This window comes from Daldinia childiae, assembly GCF_008694065.1.
Source record: "Daldinia childiae strain JS-1345 chromosome Unknown Scaffold4, whole genome shotgun sequence".
NCBI lineage: Eukaryota > Fungi > Ascomycota > Sordariomycetes > Xylariales > Hypoxylaceae > Daldinia > Daldinia childiae.
This window is the reverse complement of record NW_022984645.1, coordinates 118,604-141,599: the sequence shown is the minus strand read 5'-3', so window position 1 is coordinate 141,599 and position 22,996 is coordinate 118,604. Positions and strand designations below refer to the sequence as shown.

Genomic DNA, 22,996 nt, shown 5'->3' with positions numbered 1-22,996 from the left:
CTTCCCACAGCAAGAGCGGTAAGAAATCTAAGTCCTCCAAGGGCGACTCGTGGAGCGGTATGTACATGGAGCGTAAGAAATCAGATCGGGGCACCATTCATGTTCGCCGCCGTGATGCGGCTCCGGAGTCATCGCAACCCCGTGGTCGTTCTCCTGGGGCTCATAACGACCGCCGCGAGAATTATCAAGGAAGCCGCCATAATAGCCCTCCTGGAAGCCGCTACAGTAGTCCTTCCAGAAGCAGCTATAGCAGCTATAGCGGCTATAGCAGCAATGTCGGAAGGTCGGATGTAAGCCCTCCAAGAAGCCAGTATGGAAACCAATATGGAAACCAGAACGGTAACCAGTACGGTAATCAGAATGGGAACCAACACGGTGGCCAGTATGCAAGTCAACATGGAAGCCACGGAGGTCCAAACATGCCGCCTGCACAGCCAGCTATGCTAACTCAACCAACCATACCTGAGGAACCGAGAGATCAGCAACCTACACAAGCTGGATACAGAGTAGTAGAGATGCCAAATCCGGGAGGAAAACCACTACGAGTATCGGTTGCAACTGGATATACATCAAACAGGGTAGCGTATCAAGCAAATGGCTACTCACCCCCTGATGGAAACCCAAATGTAAACCCGTACCAAGCAGCCAGCAACGCCCAAGCGCCCGGCTGCCACAAGGACAATCCAGTAAATCAATACTACCGAGGAAACTGGTTTTAACCTGGTAGATATCTACAACCCCAATCCGTTAGACATGCTTATGGGATCGTCTAATAGCAGATAGGGGGGTGGGCACCGCCAGTGCGGAAACCATTATTATCACCATCACAGCCGCCACTAATATGGTTCTCCAGACTCGGCCGGCATCGATGCCTCAGGGTGTGGCTATTTTCCTTTTTTGTTAATTGGTTATTCGTTTGGGAGTTCGGGAGTTAGAGGCGCACGAAGCAGTAAGCATTTTTATCTGGCTACGCGCTATGCTTTGACCTATCGCTGAATTCTACTATTTTTATTCTATGAAACTCTTCAAATGTGAATGTTCATTTTGATCGTGAAATTATCTAATATCTGTAGAGATCACTGAATTGTCCTTATTTAAGCCTTGTTCCTATTCTTTTTTCACATCCCACTGCCCCCTGAAGTAATACCCGTAGATATTGTGGGACTTGGATTCTGTTTGGCAAGATCCCTGCTGAAGTAAAAGAGCATCTTCTAGGCTTCTGTGTCTGTGAAGCGCTCTATTCGAAATGGATATTCGTCCAGGGGGATTCCTGTAGATGGCCAGTTGACCCTGAGCAAAAAGTCGCTACAAACGACCTGCTTCATTGGCTCGAAAAGCGAAGTCTCAAAGTCTAAAGGCAACGGCCGATACCAATGTGGCTCCTGGCGCTGGTGGTCCTCGCGCAATACCTCAAGCGTCACAAGCAAAGTGTGCAATGACTTCAACTCACCGATAGCGTTCCAAGCACAATGCCACAGCGTATCTCCGGGAAGGCTTTTCTCGTCCCAACCTGGCCAGCTCCTGCTGAAAGAATTGTCGAAATATACGTGTATCATGGTCCTGCGATTGAAGAGGGCCAAGGATAGTCTAACATGGTGTAACATGTCGAGATGGTGGGGAATTATAGCCCGCGGAAAGACAGAAATGGAAAACAAGGTGCTAAAATTAAGGACGTATCTCTTGTATAGAATATCGACTGATTCCAGGTATCTGTCTATTATTAGTAATTCGCAAATATCAACGAGTCTTTAGAATTCTTACATAGTGCGGCAAACAGCCAATAGGGCACTGACATGGCGCGTATTGGGAGATGATAATCGCTCTCTAATCGTATCTGTGTTCCAATTCATCCCTGCACTCCGAGACATTGGCATACTAATACAGCTCTCATGACCATCCAAGCCTGTTGCTGTTGGGTTCTGACAAAGCATGCTAACCAGCTTTTGCTCATAGATGAAGATGTGAAGATCCCCGCACCCGAACACGTATTCGTAAATCATGATACGAATTTCCGGGGCTAGTGCTGTTAAGAATAGCGAGTCATTTTGAGGAACCGGTTTAAGAGTAGAAGTAAATGCTTGGGGCGTAGTGATCGGTGGTGATTGAGTTTCGTCCATGATTTAAGAAAAGGGGGGGTTCCCAGTCTTAATAGTGAGGTTTGTCTTATTCGAATAAAGCTGCGAAGGTTTCTATAGAGAAGTTACAGTAGAGACAACTAAATTTTTTCCCACAGCGTATTAGGTTCAATTTTGAAAAACCGTAAAAGATAAATATAGGAAGAAAAATGTTATAATAATATTTAATTCATAAAATTAAGCTGACATATTTGTACCAAGACTCATGAGAGTAACATCTGGTAAATAATCACGTGACCTGTAAGCTTCCCCGCTGCACCTCCTTTTCCTGATTTAATTATTTTCGGATCAGCATTAATGGTATTCTCTTGTAAATGTTTCTTCTTCTTTTTTTATCAACATTATTATATACTTAATTTTATGCCAAAGTGAATAGTTGTACTTCGATATCATCTTAAGGATAGACCCCAAGAATTTAAATACAAGCAAGGGAAGTATGTGTTAATAAGATATTTCGAATGATCTCTAACATAGATTCATACCACTGATGCCTCGTGTGTTAACAGGGTTATCTAGAACAGCCTGCTCTAAGACTAGCTCCAAGCTGAAACATTCCTGATTTTGGAAGATGTGTGGTTTTAGTTCAGCTTGAAAGTTGATTACTGAATTCGACTGTGGTTGTCTTATACTACAAAAAGCGGGTGAGGACTGCGTTGATAACCTCTTAGGTAGAATTTGCATTCTTAGGTAGTCCGCAGAGACGTAGTAGGTGATTTCCTTTGCTGTATCCATAAACTGATACGCTTGCTTGAAAGTTGGGTGTTGGTCGGAAAATATATAACAGAAGGGCTCGTCCATGGTAGAAAACGCGACAATAAACTGAGTACTCGAACTGTAATTGTACGTGCTACTGTATTGCAGCAAAAAATACCCGTTGATTCCCTGCCCTTGGCTGAGAAAGAGGCTTCTGTTATAATCCCAGAGTTGTTGAGGAGCAGCTGCGAGAATCTGACAGGGAGCTTTTGAAAAGTTGGCGTAGATGGCTCCTCGAAACCGATTTTCAACTATTTCTGACTCGGAGGTGCGAAGGTCCTTGCGGATATAAACGAGAGAGTTATCACCACGATATCGTCTCATTTGAGGTTCCGCTCTAAAGAGAGAGTGCGGCTTTGAGCGGACATAACCATTAGCAGTCTTGGCTAGATACACACCTATCCAGCCATCAGCCCTATTTTTAGGCCAGTCATCCCTTTCCGAAACACCCAAGTCCCAGACAAGATCGTCAGTGGCACTAGGAACACTGATGAGAGCAGTCTCAATCCGAAGACCCTTATTCGTTATAGCAAACTCTGTATCAATGATGGCATCTTTTATCCTTGGTTTTAACTGGTGAGCGTGAGCAAATTCCCTGGGAGACCTGGCAAAGATCCCTCGGTAGCTCTGTTGAATCAAGCTTTCTGGGCCTAAACTCGGCGGTGGACCTGTCCACGCAAATAACGACAAGTCGCTGCTCTCTTTTGCGATCTCCTCCTGCAATCGCATAAAAGCCTTAGGACCTTCACCATACAACATTGGCATGTTGACACCAAATATGCCCAGTAGGCAGTAAGCCTTATCTTCAACCCTAGTCGTCTCCCTCATCGATGCCCAAGACATGCGCCTTGCTACAGGAACCTCGAACATGGCTTGACTATCACACAAGACCGCGTAGTCGATTCTAGTTACACTAGAGAGGAAGGCGTTTAATTCGGGTTTACGACCCCTGAACTCCCACGTAGAATCATAAAATTCCGCCGCTCTAGGGGCAACTATCTCTTGGAGGGTCCAGCCCCGAGTTAACCATCTGCAACGGGGGAAATAATCCTCAAACGATGATCCAGATGGGAGATCAGAGAGAAACACAAAACAAACGGCAGAATTCATATACCATTTAAACATGGAGTTGATTGCTTCGGACAACTCGGCACTGCTAGACTTGTCGATACAGCAGGTATCAACCCAAGCATATCGTAAGTTGCGATTAGCAGCAAGTTGACATGTGTACATTATCTTACCAAATCCATTCTTCTTGTATGCCTTCCCAGGGATTTGAAAATCTTGGAAAGATACCTCGTCATCCTCCCAGACGTGCGATAATATTGCATATGTGTATTCTTCCGGCTCATTAACGAACTCTAGCTGATGGGTGCTGGTGTTTATTAGCCACATCCTCAGCTGGGTTTGGCTTATTTGGACGATGCTAGCTTGTACATGAACTGTATTAGTCTACAGTAACGATTATTATAGTATAATATAACCTCGAGGCGAGAAAAATGGTGAACTCTTTCTTAGTAATCGAATATGGAGATTTGTTCCGAGCTGACGATAAGAATCAAGTAGCTGAGCTGCGCTGTTCTTGGTGCTGAAATAAGGCGGGCGCTAATTGGTGGACGGCACACGGTAGAGACATGGAGTATAAAATGACTAGATGCACTGTGTTAAATATGCCAAGCCAAGTCGTTTGCTGTTCGTTGAGGGAACGTAATTTTTAACAAATCAAGGTGTAAAACACATCAATATTAAGCTACTATTATAATCAAATATAACAGGCTATGAACTTCCAAGTCCTTGTTATATTTCTAGCTAAATTTTGGGTTCTGGCGTAGTATTATCTCAAAGATCATAGATTCGTAGACCTTGATATTAATTATCATGTTGATCGAACGATGCTCCGGGGCTGATGAGATTCTAATTCCTACCCCGGGGACAGGAAGTGAAGGTGGCACTACATAGAACCAATCATTCACGATGCCTCCGGAATTTATTATAACACCGCAACGGAATATTACCCAGGAGGAAAAAACAGCAAAACCATAAGAACAAGAAGAGATACCGGGATAAGGGACTTATGGGACCCACCTAGGAGGTCCGTAATCCCGGACGGAGGAGGTCTTGTAGTCGTCAAAGAACCTTCCGAATCCCGCCGGACCTTTCCGTTGGTTCTTCATTCGCGACGTCACCCAGGGGTCATGGATATGTTGGCTGTTATAGGCTATTCATCAATGTCACGCTCTTGATGTACATAGGAATCAGCTCCACTCTCTCATTAGATGCATCTACGGCCTTTAGACACGCTTACAAATCCTCAGGAGAGATCCCGGATGGTTGCCTAACCCCAGATGTTATTATACCATTTAGGACTTATTGAACATACTTATGACCTGGAAATGCATATCGGATTCCTGAGTTCCCGAATTCGCGAATAAATCTGAGGGGGATTCTCAAGTTGTAATGCAGCAATACGCGGACTTAGTCCTTACCCCTGAAAAGATACCTAACTCCGAATGCTCCATGACTCTCACACGGTAACTTGGTTGGCTTTCCAAATGGAGAGTATCGCGGGTGCTTAAGTCGAGCCGACACCGATGGGAATTATGTGGGCTAATTATTGCATTATTATGTTACTGCGAGCGGGGGTAAAGAGATACTATAGGACGGTGTATTCGACCAAATTCTCGTTTACCTGGTGTTGAATATGCACATATGTGGAGTTGCAAATGATCAATGCTTTACCTAGGTAGCGAGCAGTGTACATGCGCAAAGATATTGACTATAGGGAGGCCTGGTGCTCTTAATAAGAGACACACTTAGCAGGGGTATGTTAACAGCCTTATACACGTCGTAAAGGAGTTGCCACTATGGTGAGATGTATAGAATCTAGGATCTTCGGCCTCGCGTTTCGCCTTGCATTTGTTGAGTCTTTTATTCTTCGTAGAGTTTGGCTCTGGTCGGCTCGCGAGATGTTGCTGAACCGATGCGGGCAAAATTATTGGTGCAACTTATTCTAGTAAATTCATATATATAAGATGTGATAGTCGGTCACTACGGTCAACATTATCTTGAACATTTCATCACTTCATTAGTTTCACATAGCGCGGATTAACACCCCTTACCTGGCTCGATAGAACTAAACAATGGCCGTTAAAACTACAAAACCCCGTATACTAATTGTTGGTGCCGGCCTCGGTGGACTGACACTAGCCCAGTCCTTGCGAAAGCAGGGCATTCCATTCGAGGTTTTCGAACGAGACACAGATGCACAGTCTCGATTCTTAGGATGGGCCATTGGCGTACATACGTGAGTTTTTAGTTCCTTGTCTGTTTTATGAAGCCTATAAACAAGCATAAACCCAAGACGTGCTCATAGAGCCCCAAACGGACTATTGCGAGACTAGTTCGAACTAACGAAGATATTAGAATTCTCGATGACTTAGTTTCATCAATACCTAACGGTCAGTATATGCCATCCTACCATTCTACGTCTTTGGACATCGGAAGTCTCTATAGAATACTATGAGGCTCCGTTTCCGTTGACTCCAGTACTCAGTTTCCAAGACCGCACTAACCTAACATTTATAATATTGATCTAGACTTACCGCCAATAAAGGAGAGTATAACTCACTTGTCCCCACTGAAGCTCGAAGCGCAACTTTCTTTTTACTTCCACGGAAAGCACATGGCCGTACAATCTAGTCCCGAGCAGCAAGTTATAAGGGCAAACAGACCTCGTTTTAGGGATTGGCTCTCTACCAATATCCCAATTCAATGGGGAAAGAGACCTACACGAGTGGAGCAAGTTCAAGACGAAATCCTACTCCACTTTGAGGATGGAACTACGGCCACCGGTGATATTCTCGTGGGGGCAGACGGAGTAAATAGCTTTGGTACGCGACGTGTCCTGCAAGACCGCTTGCCATCAAATCCAAGAAACCTAGATCGGCTTACAAGAGATGAATAGTGCGCGAACACCTTCTTGGGGTCCCCAACAAGGAACTTCTCCAGCCCATTCCAAATTGTATGATCTGCGGCGAAACAACTTTGTCGGGAGAAGCATTCGAACGCCAGCTTTCTCTCGCACATAGCTGCTATGTGGCGGTCGGCCCAGCTTCTACCAATTATTTCCTGTTTGTAGGCTTGAACCGAGTGAGCTCGGATGGAAAGTCTGGGCGGTACTATTGGTTTATCGCGGAGAAAGATCCGTCCATTGCTAACGAGAACCACTGGACCAAATCTGCTTCGCAAGCAGAGCTATACGACCACGTTATCAAGTTAACAAGTGGTCTTGAGCCTAGGTTTTCCGAAGTCATTGAGTCGACTTCTGTAAGCGAGGTCAAGCCCAAGCCTTTCATAATTCGCGATGCGGAAATTGAGCACTTGCCGGTCGGCAGAATAACTCTGCTTGGCGATGCGGCTCACCCAATGAGCCCATGTAAGCTCCCTATCACCTAATACCCTCCCAGTCACGACAAACTACCAGGATTAATGATTAATGGCTAACACCAATCCCAAAGTCCGTGGTGAAGGCGGCGCACACGCCTTGCTTGACGCGCTAAACCTTTCGAAAGCCATCGGGCAGTTGAAGTCGAATGATACCAGCGAAATCGAGTCTCTCTTCGGCCCCTATCAGAAAGAAATGCTAGAACGAGGCGCGCGCGCCGTCAAGGCTTCTAGAAGTCAGCATACCTTTGAGACTATTGCCGATGGTAATATAGTGGCATGGGGTCAGACTCTTGTTGAGGTTCCGGATGAGACTATTACCCTCGAGGCTTGCCTCCCTTGATAGGTAAAAGGTGGAGATACCCTGGGATAGGGCTGATAGCGCCGTGACAACTCTCTGGATGTCAATCACGTACCTAAGTTGGATAGATTCGGAATTCTCTTCTCAATTTAATCGTTAGAATATATTGTGTATACAAAGATGATTATAGAATTGTATATGTTTTGTCAACCTATATTATACAGTTGATCGCAAGTCTTATAAGTGGCGTTGATCGAATTAAGCTTACCCATAATTACCCAGCCTCAATAATGAGGCTATTTTTAGATTCTTTATTAGAGTCTCGGGACGGCCCGGGCAGTGTGGGGCCGGTCGAATTTACTCTCATCATGGTCACTACGATTTCAATAGTCTTGAGGATATAACACACTTGCATCAAATGCAATTTTCCAGAAGGATATTACTGATATTATATTCATAGTAGTACACTATATAAATTACATGTTTAAAATGAGGTTGTAAGGTCAGTGTCTCGTACAAGTAGGCCCGAAAGGCAGACAAGGTCAAGCTACTTACATACACGCTAAATACCCACAAGTCACTAAAGGAATATTTTACCAAATTCTCTACAGCATTAATTTTCTCAAAGTTACTAAATACTTTCTCTGCGAGTTACCCAACCGTCGTAATGCAGTGATAGGTGTATGTCTGTAGTTGAGTAAGTGGCCAGCTTCAACCTTGATAGGTACCCTAGCACCCAAGGTACGTTCATGTCAAAAAGGAGGTTACAAGAGTTATCCTAGCGTTATGTATGCAACCCTTCAACAATTAGTTACCTAATTGTATACCTCTGTAAATCACAAATACACGGCAAATATATTCCAATGAATAAATATCGCCCAGTGTTAAATTTATTAATTCACGAATTTCGAAAAATGACCTTCAGGTATGATAATAAATGTACACAGTTCTTTGGAAGAATTCTCATACTCATATGTTCGTTACGCTATAAGTACACTAGGAGGAACACTACAATTGTTAGCCGAGATAACCATGTCTCTGTATTCATGTTTAAGCTTCTACGAACTTGTATTCCGAACTAAGGCGACTACGTTAACCTTTAATCGTCATCCTGACGACAACAGTTTCGTAGGTACTACCCAAACTAGCCTGAGCGTGTTCTTCCTACTACCAATAAAGCTGTTATTGTCTCCTTCCTATTTAGTTCAAAGCTTTAGAGTCTTATCGAAACTTGTTTCCTAACCACGCCACAGTAAGCGCTTGATTTAGGCAGAGGAAGACATTCACAAGTCAGGAGGCACCGTGGGTGAGCTAGATACATTGAGAATACACGTAAGTATATGCCGTTTCGGTAGTTTTGCGTCGTGATACAGCGTGTTTCTTTTGTGATTGGCGTCCGCTAAATGGTTGGGCCGAAACGTTTGGTCGGCTAATAGGTAGGTACCTCCTAGCTCAGCCCCTGGGATTAGGTGTTATGCGTGAGTATTTATGAATGTAATCAACAAACTAATAAGCATCCTATCGTGTGTATGGAAATTCAATATCTGACAGTTGAAATACAATAATTTTGAGAATCAAGTTCTGAAATTCATTATCACTACAGAACTATGGCGCGAGAGAATTTATGAACGATTTGTTTAGTGGGCATCGAAAGTAGCCACTGGGTCTAACATACTGTACCACAGGTGTGGGTAGGACGTACGACACGTGTAGGTTGTACAATGTATGTTCGCGAGAGTTAGTCTGCAAGGTCTTTGTAATGCGCCGCCAGTTCTAGATCTAGTTCCTTGGTAGAGCTTAGGTGGATATGAATGAAGAAACTCGCGGGATCAGAGCTTCAGAGGCAATAAACATAATACATTCCCGGTATCAAAAAGCGAGCTATATATTCTGTAGCATATTTTCTTCACGCTTTCTGCAAGGTGCATATTATTTATTTACATGTGGATTTTGCCCTTCCAATCATGGGAAGTAAAGTTGGCAACTGACTCAAGCCTAAAGGCCTCTGCCTTGATTTTCTTTCCTCGGGAGTTTATGGAGTGAACCAACAACACAAAGTGTTTATCTTTATGTTTGCCTCGCTTGGGTGCTATTGTTCTTGGGTAGTCGGTCTATTAGCCGGTTGCGCGTGGGCACAGCCATAGAGGTGGAGGTGACATTGTATGTAAAAAGAGATGCCGTCGGAGAAGGCTGAGGAGAATAGAAATGTACCTAACCGAAAAACGATAAGTCAAGCCGAAAATCCTCAGCCGAAGAGACCGAGGCTGACCGAGCGCGTACACTAATAAACAGGTGATAGACCGCATGCTGACCTGACCGTGCCCGACCATAGGTACCTATTAGCTGAAATGTAATAACTGGATAATTTCATAGTTCCCCCCATTAAGAATCTTACGCCACGTAGATCGTAGATCATCTATATTATGGAGCCTAATGAGCCTCCCTTCACCTTCAAACTTTCATTCTACGCCGGTCGAAACGAAAATGTCACCCATACTATCACATTCGTGCAAACGCAACCAACAATAGATGCCGACTGTCGTTTTTGACCATCCGTTTGCGTGGGAGTCATATGTCATATTTCCATATAGAGGGTGTGACGGCTACCTGCATTGTAGAAGATGCGCATCTCAAGCCATCAAAGATTCCGTAGACCCCAAAATATTGGCATCGTGGTTTATCGCCGAGTTGGCTGTACGATGACACAGCGGGTTGCCGACCAGTAATATATGTCTCCAAATCTACCTAACATGCCACAAACGAGAGATGAGGAGAATTATGTACGTTTACTCATGTATGTTACCATCCTTCTTGACAGCTGGAACTCCACATGATTCGAAGCCTCGCTTCCTATTAATGCGTAACATGCCAGGTATTTCTCGTGCACCAACAACGCCCCCTCCAGCCAACGGCTGTCTACTCCAGCCATGCAGCTTTGCGAACAAAGACATTGTGCATTATCACACATTCGCAGAATCGCGGCAACCGTTGGCTCGTTTAGCCTCGAGCCTCAGCCAGCGATGATGCCATCGATAAGTATACCGGCTTTTTGCTTTTAGTTCGGCCCGTAGCTGCTAGACCATACATTCGCCTTGCTCAATTCGCTTCTACTTAGGAAGTCCTAGCCTAGGTATAGTTAGACGAAATGCAGAGAGCGAGAAGTATTGCGAAACTATGGTATTTCTCGCCCTCTTGTCTAGCCTTGTGGGCTTTCTGCCAAACCTAAAAGAATAAAGACTGAGGAGTAGGGTAATATAAAGGTCCTGGTTCTATATTCTGTCTTTCCATTTCTTTTGAGGATCGGACATTATGGGTATTGCAACTCCATTGACAATTCTCGCACAACAAACATCTGTTACTGGACTTAATGGTAGGACAGAAGGTTTCCGTACCCTTACGATAACCCAGTCCTCTGAAACACTCGTAACAGTAATTCCACTGGGTGATGGCCAACGATGGACTCAGACGAAAGCGAACGTGGCAGTCCTTGAGACAGCATCCACACCAACCCCGGTACCGACCAGTTCTAGTGGTAACTCCGCCGCCACTGCCCTTATAGTAATGGGAGTTATTCTCGCACTATCTCTTTCACTGCTTATAATATACTTTTGTTGTTGTAAAAACCGGAATAGTTGCTCTAGTAGACGCAAGCCGCCGAAGAAAACCTATTACCATCGTTATAACCATTTTAAGGTCGTTCGTGGTCCTCCAGGTCCACCAGGTCCACAGGGGGTTCCTGGACTTGATGTAGGCTTTCCCCGTGTCGTATTATCTTGAGACGTAGCTAATATCTCTTTTCTAATGGGCTCTAGGGTACTCCAGTAAGTCTTTCCTGTCGTATGGATGGATTTAAATTGGCAAACTAACATATTTCCAATTTCCAATAGGGGCTTCCTGGTGCCCAGGTAAGCTTTGGATACTATATGAAGAAGTATTTATTTAATTGACATGCTTTTCAGGGTATTCCTGGTATTCAGGGTGAGAGAGGTCTTCAGGTGAGCCATACCTAGTATTCAAGCGAGTTTAAACTAATATAATCGTTTGTTTGAAGGGAATACCTGGTGATATTGGCCCTCGAGTAAGTCTTTACATATAAGTCGAACAATGGGACGTGTTTGACAAACTAATCTCATTTATCAGGGCGATACTGGCGAAAGGGGTCCCCGAGTGAGCTTCCAGTACTGTAGAAATAAACCACGGTAAACTGACTGACATGTTTAGGGTCCACCTGGGGATAGAGGCGACCGAGGTCCCCAAGTAAGGCATCACTATCACATCGACTAATATTCAAACTAACTTCTTTCCTCAAGGGTAATAATGGTGATCCTGGTCCACGAGTAAGCCTCTAGAAGCTCGATTGCTATTTATAATACACTAACATATGTATTTAGGGTGCTGCCGGGGAACGAGGTCGCAATGGGGAAGTAGGACGTAAGAAATTTGCCTCACTTATCACAAACTTAAGGACTAGCTGCTTTCATAACGATATATCTACCTCTTTTGATCCTTTATCATGTTGGAAGTAACGCTAATTTCCATAAAAGCGCAAGGGATACAGGGCATACCCGGTGAGTGTCTTTTGTCAATTAAACTTGAACTTCTCACCCCAAAAGTTCGAATAAAATACACCATTGGCAAAATTTCCTAATAGAGTAATTAGGTCGCGACGGACGTGACGGTCGTGACGGGAGAGATGGTCGGGACGGTGTTGATGGCCAGGATGGCGCTGCCGGTCGAAATGGTACTGACGGCCAAGATGGTATTAATGGGAGAGACGCAACAAATGGAATTGATGGGAGGGATGGCACTGATGGAAAAGATGGAGCTGATGGCGCTGATGGCCGCGACGGCGCCGATGGTCAGGACGGAAGAGATGGCCAAGATGGCACCAATGGTATCGACGGTCGAGACGGCGCGGATGGTCGCGATGGTATAGATGGTATTAATGGTACCGATGGCCGTGACGGTACTGACGGCCGTGATGGCGTTGGTGGCCGGGATGGTCAGAACGGCGAAAGAGGTGAGAGAGGCGAAATGGGAGAGAGGGGGGAGAGGGGATGGAGAGGAGACCGTGGCGATCGAGGAGAGCAAGGTGAAAGGGGAGAAATGGGAGAAAGGGGAGAAAGGGGAGAAAGGGGAGAAAGGGGGGAAAGAGGTGAGAGGGGAGAGCGAGGCGAAAGAGGAGAAAGAGGGTTCCAAAGTGAAATCACGTAAAGACAAATACCTCAACCCCCTCACTCTACCCGTCTGCTAACCCATTCATAGTATTCGAGCCTATCGCCGACGATCGCGAGATTCGGACGCCGGACGACGACATCATACCTGTTGCCGACACTGCCGGAACTACTGCGGAGGGTACTGCACCGGCCATTGCGGTAGAAGACCCTCCTGCGACGGACACTGCGGCTGCTTATGTCGTTGCTGTCACCTATAGAGCGTTTCTAAGAATGAACACTTTACTGCTACAACTACAGGATAGACTGCTTGGTCTGGGTCGGGGGGATTTAACACACACCATGGTATAATAGCGCGGTGGTATAGCATTGATCACTCATATTGGGAAGGTTGACCGCATTTTGATATTTTCATAGCAATAGGGTCAGGAAATGGATACATGGGATAAGATATATATTAGGTGCTGTATATCGCGCATCTGAATCATTTTATTATCTTCCTTGGAACTGCTACGCCTAGTATATTTCGGTATGTCAAAGCTTCTGCTTGGGAAGTTTAACTGTCGGATAGATGATGAGCGCAAAAGATACATAGCATCCCCGAGCACGTACTATGTACCATGAAATGAAGGCAGCATATAGGGAAGAGGTATTATCATCGTCTGAAAGTATAATCTATTAAGCGTAATTATCATTACGCCTAATTGCGATTTCATAGGTGATCCTTGGAGTTCGGCCAACCAACTAATGGTTTCCATTGCCCGGAGGCCTTATTAGACCTGGAATAACCCTTCAACTCCACGAGAATGCATATTAACATAAAGATACCGATTTCTAGACCACGGAAAACGCCAAACAAGAGTGCCTTTCTGTTATCCACAGACTCTTTCTATATATTCACGGGTATTATCTCCTGAACGTGGCGCTCTTGCCAGCCTTCTCTCCGTGCATTTTCCTCGCGGGTTTCGGACCATCGATGGTCATCCCATAAGGATTAAATCTGGCTGCCTGGGGAGCGCCATTGGCAGCCCTTGACGCATTCAGGACAGATTTTGCCTTGCTATAATCGAAAGGCTCATCCTCACCCTCTCCGTCTTCTTCTTTTTCTGATAATTCTGCTACATCGGTGTATGCTTCTTTCTTAGCTCGCCTAGTTAGCTTCTTTGCTTGTCGACGCTCCTCCTTGAGCGCCTCTTTACGAGCTCTCTTTTCAGCCTTCTTAGCCTTTCTCTCTCTTCTCTGCTCGTCGCTGTCATCTGAGTCGGGAACTGCAATTTCATCCGTATCAAGGAAGGCAGTCGAATTAGACTTTGCTTTGGATGGTGTATCGTCCACTTCTCCCGACTCGGAATCCGATTCGATTTCGGGTGCTTTACGCTTTAAACCAGCTTTGAGCGTAAACTCACTATCAGCTGCCTGATTTTCTTCTAAATGAATAATTGATTCTTCCATTTGAGTGACTGGTTCTTGTGCCGGCGTATCTATAACCTCCAGTACCTTACCCGACTTAATAAATTGGGCCCAGGGGAGTTCAAACTGCACGGCTCGGGTCTTGACGGTAGATGACTGTTCCCATCGACTACTTATCGGAACCTTTCCCCATAATTTCGATGTCTGAGAGACTATATCCTGCATTCCCGAGGCTCCTGCATCGTTACTTCGTAATTGGGGGAGTATTGATTTTGCGACTTCACCAATGCCCATCGTAGGTGGCGCATTGCTACGAATAACCTCAGTAACAGTCGGCCCATTCACTCCTTGCGCCTTGGCTTTACTAATAATCTTGAATAGGTTAAATGCCTCACGCTTGGCTATGTGAGATGTCGAATCAACGAGGCTATGAAGGGCCTTAGGATCTGGCGGAATACGTCTGGCTATGTCAAAAAGCGTCGCATTACTCATCACAAATAGTGAGCTTTCATCTTCGCGACGGGCCATCTCGTCCCGCCACTTATGCACGGCTCGAAATACAGCGAATTGCTCTTTTGAAAACTTCCCGGCAGACTGTCTTATGAGTAGGTTATACCACCCAAAGGGGCCCTGGCCGTTTTCAGCATCATATGCAGCAGTTTCATGCCGTCGTAAGGAAGTTTCTTTAGACCTATCCAGAACTTGGTTCATCAGATTACGTCCTGATTCTTCTGGGGTTTGTTGTAATAATTCGTTGCGCATCATATCGTAGATATAGAGAAGATAATGGGTATCTGAGCGTGCGTAATAGAACATTTCATCAGGTATCGGGCTGTTATCTAGTCAGCAAGGCTTAAGTACGATATACATACTGGAACATGATTCAATTCATACCGTATTCTCCAGTCAGCTAATTGATACTTCTTGTCTGCGTCGAAGTCGACGAACTTTTTTAGCAGATACGCAAGGCTCCTACTAGGATACTGAAGCGCTACTGCGGCCTCGAATGTATCGAAGAGTCCTACGATATAGATACCACAGTCTCGTTGTAGCCAGATAATATCCATGTACGCACCATGAAGCACCTATTATGGTTAGACACTTGTAAGAAATTAGACAGGCGATTATAACCAACCTTGACGATCTTCGGATCAGCAAACACCTCGTTTAAAACTTCGAGTTTGTGGCGCCATGGCTGAAGAGTATCGACAACCCAATCCTTCTCACGCGTGCTGATCTGCATCAATGATAGTAGACCGCTATATGTTCTGAAGTCATGGTGCTCCGTATCGACGGCAATTTCGGTAGCAGTTTTTAGTTCTTTGAGCATATCTAAAACGCCCTCAAAGGTATCAACAAAGGTAGCTGTTGTGGTTTCGACGGGCTGATATTTGATGGGTTCTCGTGCTTGGAAAATGGCTTCTGGGAATTGTAGCTTGTGAATTTCGGCCTCGTAAGGATGCTTGTATCTAGGATTAATATTAGCTTGCTGTATTTGATAGACTTATTTTAATAGTCCGCCCCCAAAGAGTAAGAGACGTACTGAGTTGCCTGGTTATCATCGACGAAAGTCTCTAGGCTCTTTTCGAGAGAGATAAGCGCATGCGGTTTCGTGGTGAGTATGGGCTTCCAGGGCGATGGGTCGAGATTGTTTGGCTTTAGTTCGAATGCATTCTGAGGTTTGATTATATTCGCGCGGCGAAGAGAGTTATCCAATGTAGTCGATCTTGATTTCTTTTGTGGCGGCCCTGGCTGTTCGGCTGGTGCGGTTTTCCTCTTGATTACACCTGTGTACTCATCTAAAGAAGTATCGGCTTTTTCTAGCAATGTGTCTACCACGTCGATAATGCGCGACCAATGAACATCAACATCGTCGCTATCCTCAAGAGCCAGGCCTTTCAGTTCGGTACCCTTAGTTGCAGATGAAAGGAGCGACGTGGCTAGTGAGAGAAGGCGCGAGGACGTATCATCTAATTGTTCTTCAACATCTGGATTGCTTGTTCGTTGAAAGCTGATATCTTCGGCGGCAATCTGGTTGGTCAGCCTAGTAGTGGCTACGAGAGCTGTTTGGATCTTCTCCTGTATGGACTTAAAATCTTGAGGAGGGTCCATGGTCGCTGCTTAAGTGGTACTTTTTGCCAGCGACAGGGAACCTGACGATGAAGAGTTGACGATGTTTAGGGATTAAAATGCGCTGGACTAATTCAAAAAATTCTAGCGCATACCTAGGCCTAAGTGCTTATCGATAATGCATATGGCTGGCGGAATTCCCGTTGCGGGGATGTATGTACCTTAGGTACCTAAATGTCACGCATCCTGGCATCCCACACAACCTTACTGCATGCGCTAAGATAGCGATAACCGTATTCTCTATACGTCCTGGCATTAGTTGCAGCTGTCACCATCTTCACTCATCTTTTACTTTTTGAAATTATTTACTCTGTACCTATATTACGAATCACGTGTTAACATTAATCTTCTAATATGTCTGCCTCTCTTGCGCCAGAGTGTAACGAAGTAAAGGAGTAAGTTTGATATCTTAATGGGGATTTTATTAAAGCTGATGGCTATAGGCGATACGATACTTGCTTTCTTAAGTGGTATAGCGAGAGTATGTGTGAAATTAGTACTATTTCTTAGTTTTGTCTAACAATCATAGAATACCTACGAGGCAACGGTAAAGCGGACGACAATGAGTGCGCTAAACTTTTTAAAGATTATCAAAAATGTCTCCAGGTTGGTAACGGAACATTGAGCCCTTAGTTAAACCTATCGGAGGGATCCTCTGATTTTAGGATATAAGATATAGACCTATCACTAACTGGATACTAATGAATGTACTTTTATAGGTCGCTCTTAAAGAACGAGGTATAGATAAGCTCTTAGACGAAGCAAGAGAAGATAGTAAAGAAGGCGATGCTCTTCATATGAAAAGGAAATGACGAAACCCGAGAGACGATTAACTGGGCCGCAAGTGCCGAGTTTCCGAACTGCTCCATTAGAAATGGATAGGTCATAGGTACACTACGTACACCGAGAAGCTGAAATATTTGAGCTGACTGCAGATGAGAGATGGTCTCAGCCAACCAGCTAATTCAGCCAATGTTATCCTTCTAAATCAACCCCGCGGTTCTTTGCTCGGCTTTTACCAACCGAGCTCAGCCTCACCATGCCCTAGCTGAAGTGAGGATCGCTAGCAAAATGAGACCAAGAGGTGAAAGGAAATGCAGGGTAGGGCTATTACAGCGAAGCGACGTAACCGTAATACCTTGGCAGGTTATTAGTGTATATTAGGTATAGAGGAGGTAGCTTAGGAAAATGGGGGATGGGGGTAAGAGCTCGTATTCAGTACCCTTACCTAGGTACCTAGATAACCCAGCTCCGACTATTTAAAATGTGTCAAGGCCCCTCTTGATTATCTTTACTGATTTCTCCCATCTTGTGTAAGCTCTTTGTTTTCCGTGGGTATAAAAAACTTTCAAGTTAAGGCCTTAACTACACAACACGTTAAGTTAATACCTTGGAAGTGGTAGGTTGAAATATTGAGCGACGATGTATTATTATAACATACCGTATATAATAGACTCAATTTACTCGAACCCCATTTTATTTGACCTGAAAATGAATCTAAGGTTGCTGTCCAATTGTGAGGTTGTATAGATTAGGTAGGCAAGTATTGATGGGATTGAAACGGGGTTTGTCAGTCGAATTTAATAGTGGATCGGCAGATCGGAGCTTTACTAAACACTCGGGACCTCGACGTCAGTTAAAAGGGTTGATCGCAACCCAGCTAATTTCTTTGTGGCTAAAAAACGGTTTCCGAGTCTATCGATAACCTAAAAAGTACACGCAATACGCAATGCAACCCTGCGAGTCTAAACTGCAAGGGGCAGCAACAAACATCTTCAACATTCAAGCTCGCGAGCTCGACTGCCTTTAACCAATCCTCTCTCCCGTCAAACTTTGTCGCTCGTTATACGTGTCGAGCTGGTTCACGGCTAGTAACTTGGAATACGAAGGACCACAAAAACAAACTTGTGCGACAAATTTCGACAAAGCTGGCGCAGACCTAACATCGCCATTGCCGACCGTGACTTCACTCGAGACAACCGATAACGACCGATATTATTCGAGACAGCGGTAGTTAAAGCTATATTTCCTTAGGAGAGGTTTCTAACCTAGAGAATTGATGACTTCGAGGGTCCCCTTTACCTCCTAGCGCAAAATTCTAGGAAAGATACTAAGACTATAGGCGATGCGACCCGAATAATATTCGTTCCCGACTTCCTACATGCACCCTTTTTCCATCCTCACCCTTGCGATCTTCGTAGCTGGCTACATCACTGCTCGATGGGATCTAGTTACTCGGCTTTACGAATTGGCCGTTTTTGCCTGGGATAAAGGTGTTATTGTAAGTAGATGTCCTAATTACCCACTACACCACTACATCACTATATTTGATAAATAGGAGACATGGATATCTAGTGAGAGGAATAAAAAAGCGAGGAATATTTATCTAATGTTTGACCACCATAAATATAGGCCCGCGTCACCCAAGGATTTGCTCTATTAAGTTTTGCATTTGTCCTCATATTTGTACCTGTGCAACATATTGCTCGAATAGAAGTCGATCTGGTATTGTTGCAACTTTTCTTCCTAGTTCCGAGTTCAACTTGACTAATAAACAATTTGTAGCATCCGCGATCGCCTAGTCTTGGAATATCTGCTCGAGAACAACTTCGGCGCAGAGGCTCCTTCTAAGTGGAGTGCTCTGACGCTGATCATCTGGTCATGCCAGAGCATGATGGACTGATGAGGGTATTTTGGCCGATCGACATCCCTACGTCTGATGCCCCTGGTGTTATTGTCGGCTGGAGGAACTCAAACCTCGATGTTGTTGTTATCGCTGTATTGGACCATGTCGACGTGAGCCATTTGACCCTAGTTCACTGCGGTTCTCTGTTAACGCTATTGTATCTTAGCCAAGAAATGTCGAGAACGCGCTTAAGACCGGTATTCTATTGAGGAGTGCGCCGCATCCTATACCTCGTATATTTGAGCTTTGTGGACAGTCATCTATGCATGTGCTTGGCACTACAAATCGCGAATCTAGTATCGAGCCAGACTCCTCATGGGTGCGCGCCATCGTTGGACCATCCCATCAAGTGCCTAAGGTCGCCTGTACGAGAGCATCAAGCATCCAGATCGTTCTATTCGAGAGGCCAGTTCCGCTTCGCATGCAATATATATCCTTGAACCCGATTGCACTCTCGCTTGCCGATAAAGAGGATGGTGGATCGCATCATACGTCCGATAGTTCCGAGGCCGAGGAAGAAAAACAGGAACGAAGGAACAAGCAAAAAAAGCGTCTCCTAGTAGATAAGTTAAAGAACCATTCTGTAGTAAAGCATACTCCTTCTCTGAAGGATAGGGCTCTTGAGAGAATTGTCAATCAAATCAACTGGTCATGGGAGTTGGAGCATTTGCTGCAGAAAAACGTACCACTTATTGGCACCAGGCCGAAGCGCACTCTCAGCGTTTCTGAGCGTGTGGTAGAACAGGCGGCGAACATGAGGGATTACATAGTCCTTTGGATATGGGACATGGTTATTCTCTACGCATTCCCTATAATACGTAGGGCTTTTGTGCTTCTTCTTCTTGGCCACCGATGTGCAGCCGAGGCTCTATTACTTATATTAGAATGGAGGGCTCGACCAAACTCGCCTGCCCTCAAGGACGTGTCTGCAACAGCTCAGCAGGTGGAAATACGTCTCCAACAATTCTGTTATTGGCCTATGCAGTATGTCAAACTCCGTCTACGAAAAAACGACTGGGCCAGTGTTACAACTAGTCACCCAGATTACATACGCTTTTATAACAGCCTATGGCTTGTGGCCAACGACGTCATTATCGGCATTGCCCTCGGTTCATACATCATCGACAACGCCGAGTGGGTGGCTGACACTATAAGCATGCTTCTGGGGAGTTATACTATCAACCTGCTACGGACCAGCATCTCTTGGCTCATGGGCTGGCCTGCAGGTCTGAAACTGAATAGCGAGTTGGCCTTATTTTTGGGCGACTTGTTCCTTTGGGTTATTGATTACTGGTCTAGTTGCATCAGCACTTTAGAGCCCTTGTTGCCTCATGTGGTCTGGTTCATTGGGTTTTCTAGCTTTGCTGGAGCTAGTATGCCTATTGCGCTTTTTTCTGATCTGCTCTCGGTCCTCACGATTCATATTTACTCGTTTTATCTTGCCTCAGCACGCATCTTCCACTGGCAGTTAACGATTTTACTTTCCCTTTTCCAGTTATTTCGAGGCAAGAAATATAACGTGTTGCGAAATCGTGTTGATGCATGCGATTACGATCTCGACCAGCTTCTTGTCGGCACTATCTTATTTACGCTTCTCTTCTTTCTACTACCAACCGTTGTTGTGTTCTACCTTAACTTTGCCTTAGCGCGCATGGTCATCATATCATTCAAGGCCATCTTCGACACACTGCTCTCTTGTTTAAATCATTTTCCATTGTTCGCATTGATGCTAAGGGGTAAAGATCCTCGGCGTCTCCCAGGTAAGTTCTATGAGAATATTCGCCTACCGCGCAACTTTATAGCTAATCTCAACTTAGGCGGCATTCGTTTTGAACTTCGTGATACCCCATATAGACTTAGTGTTAATTGTACATCGACTCTACCTTCTCTCTTGCAACCCACCTCTATAATATATGTAAAGGTTGGTGATGTGCTAATTGTTCCGTTGTGATGGATGATTAACTAACATAACATAGCCTATACCTCTTGCATTTACAGCGATGTTTCATCAGTACTTCCAGATGGGCAGCCGTATTCGCAAACACTACTTATCACCTCGAGTGTTATTTTGTCTCTTCACGGGCCGGTTTGTCCCACCGATTCATAGGAAAGCCCTCTACTCTTTACAATATAGCATGCTCCCGGCGCGTAGAGCGGGTATCATGGAGATGTGGGAAGCACTAAATTCGTTACCGACAAAGAAGCGACCTGTAAATGTATACGCATATACATTCGCCTCTACCGCAATCGTGGACGGACGACGGCATATGAATGGACGTGCGGGAAGAGGTTTTAATAAGGAATATGATTAATGAGACATTGGGCGCTTGGGCAATATAGACAGTAGATGACGATGACGGATAATGACATTCTGTATAAGAGAGTAGAACGTGAAGCGGCTCTTCAAATGTACCTATATGACGATTCTTCGGTGCTGTGATACAAAATTTCAATGTGAACGAATTACATATTGTAAATTATCAGTTTATAAACTAAGGCAATAAGCCTATACGGCGTCGATACCCGGTGACGCGATATTAGGTACTTATTGCCACTATGCAAAAGAGTGCTATGCTGGCTTCACTTGTAATGCTGTAATTGAAACTGCTGACTTACAAGTGAGGCTCGGTGCAACGGTGCTGTAATGACAGAGCTTGTTGGTTCGTCATCTGGGGAATGATGATTTATGAGCCAATTCATCTATGTACTGGTAGTCGTGTGCGATCCACAGTGAACTAGCTCCTGGACGCGTTTGCCATTGAGCTGGATATGCTTCAATCAAAGTAGCACATTAGACCGACGTAAATAATAAATATGTAGGTCATTTACGGGACCCCTACATCTGTACCCTTGGCATGTAGTATTCCGCGCATAGGGCCTCAATGGAGCTACCTCTTTGATACACTGCATCCAATGCTTGCGTATCCTCTTTTCCCCTGTGCTGCTGGCTTAGAGGTGCCACGTCGAGTTTTTAGGGGACATGGAATGAATTGAGAGAGAGATTGTTATAGGTTCGTTTGGTGTTAATTGAGCAACGTTTCTAACGATACTCCTAATTGGTAAAAAATTTAGTTAGCCCACTTATCAGTAACCGGTACATTCAATTTCTAACATTAGGTAACTACCTAACCTATGTAGATACTGAGAAGTCACGTGAGCTAAATCTGATACTCCACCAGGTGTAACTAAGGTAGGGAAGGTGGTACGGTGCGGTATCAACCGGCTTAGATCTGCATCTTCCCGTCGCGCAGAACCAACTGTAACTCGAGCCAATATCAACTACAAACGCCACCAAAATTCGACTTACCTCATAATTTGTACTACCATATAGATTCGAGTGTTTGAATAGCTAAAACTAGGTACTCAGCCTAAGTAGATAAAATGTGTATCACCAGAGATAACAACTCAGCACCCGGCAGGCTACTGAGGCCGGTTTGCTTTGGGTGTTCTGGCTCCAATAGTAGGCCCCGACGGAACAATCGAATATGATCTATCATCTTCAGATAGAATCTAAATGGCTTACTTCCTATGCCCAAACCGCCTGCATTACATAGGTATTGGCCTAACCAATGATCGGACCGTAACAATCCTATTTGGTTTCCGGTCAACCTAACCACCACCAGGACTTATATCTCTGTTGCCTCGCAACAACTTTATTCTTTTTGCATGCACGGGTACATCATATTCCCATTTTCACTACTTAGGTAGATAACCATTAAATATTGTTATCCCCTCTTCTAACTTCTTTTCTTTTCTAATTCAAATAACTTCTACAACTTAGGCAGACATTGCACCGCGTGTTGTGTTTGTGTTCGAAACACCATGGATCTGCTTCAAGCTGTTTTTTACCACCTCGTGTTACCACCTCGGTTACCTGGGTCTCAAGACTCAGATATCGAGGCTGTATCTTACGACGTGTTGACGCGCATCATCCGCGCTTGCGACACTCTTGATAGCCTTGTAG

At 44.8% G+C, this 22,996-nt stretch overlaps 5 protein-coding genes across 5 annotated transcripts; 4 read left to right on the top strand and 1 right to left on the bottom strand.

The window, feature by feature from the left end:
* Positions 1 to 6,028: 6,028 nt before the first annotated feature.
* GL218_04349 (FAD-dependent urate hydroxylase) lies at positions 6,029 to 7,674 on the top strand (the record flags this gene model as incomplete). Its single annotated transcript, XM_033580949.1, has 5 exons — positions 6,029 to 6,192; positions 6,312 to 6,346; positions 6,485 to 6,778; positions 6,853 to 7,323; positions 7,406 to 7,674. 5 exons carry the CDS (start codon positions 6,029 to 6,031, stop codon positions 7,672 to 7,674), a joined length of 1,233 nt encoding a protein of 410 aa, XP_033435463.1.
* Positions 7,675 to 12,145: 4,471 nt separating this feature from the next.
* GL218_04348 (Cuticle collagen bli-1) lies at positions 12,146 to 13,157 on the top strand (the record flags this gene model as incomplete). Its single annotated transcript, XM_033580948.1, has 3 exons — positions 12,146 to 12,200; positions 12,293 to 12,652; positions 12,898 to 13,157. 3 exons carry the CDS (start codon positions 12,146 to 12,148, stop codon positions 13,155 to 13,157), a joined length of 675 nt encoding a protein of 224 aa, XP_033435464.1.
* Positions 13,158 to 13,712: 555 nt separating this feature from the next.
* GL218_04347 (Exosome complex exonuclease rrp6) lies at positions 13,713 to 16,328 on the bottom strand (the record flags this gene model as incomplete). Its single annotated transcript, XM_033580947.1, has 4 exons — positions 13,713 to 15,048; positions 15,111 to 15,301; positions 15,352 to 15,685; positions 15,760 to 16,328. The coding sequence occupies 4 exons, from the start codon at positions 16,326 to 16,328 to the stop codon at positions 13,713 to 13,715; spliced, it is 2,430 nt and encodes an 809-aa protein (XP_033435749.1).
* A 2,179-nt stretch (positions 16,329 to 18,507) lies between these two features.
* Positions 18,508 to 18,977, top strand: GL218_04346 (uncharacterized protein; the record flags this gene model as incomplete). Its single annotated transcript, XM_033580946.1, has 3 exons — positions 18,508 to 18,627; positions 18,759 to 18,851; positions 18,912 to 18,977. The coding sequence occupies 3 exons, from the start codon at positions 18,508 to 18,510 to the stop codon at positions 18,975 to 18,977; spliced, it is 279 nt and encodes a 92-aa protein (XP_033435750.1).
* A 30-nt stretch (positions 18,978 to 19,007) lies between these two features.
* GL218_04345 (N-acetylglucosaminyl-phosphatidylinositol biosynthetic protein gpi1) lies at positions 19,008 to 21,344 on the top strand (the record flags this gene model as incomplete). Its single annotated transcript, XM_033580945.1, has 4 exons — positions 19,008 to 19,142; positions 19,199 to 20,792; positions 20,850 to 20,953; positions 21,009 to 21,344. The coding sequence occupies 4 exons, from the start codon at positions 19,008 to 19,010 to the stop codon at positions 21,342 to 21,344; spliced, it is 2,169 nt and encodes a 722-aa protein (XP_033435454.1).
* Between the last annotated feature and the right edge of the window lie 1,652 nt (positions 21,345 to 22,996).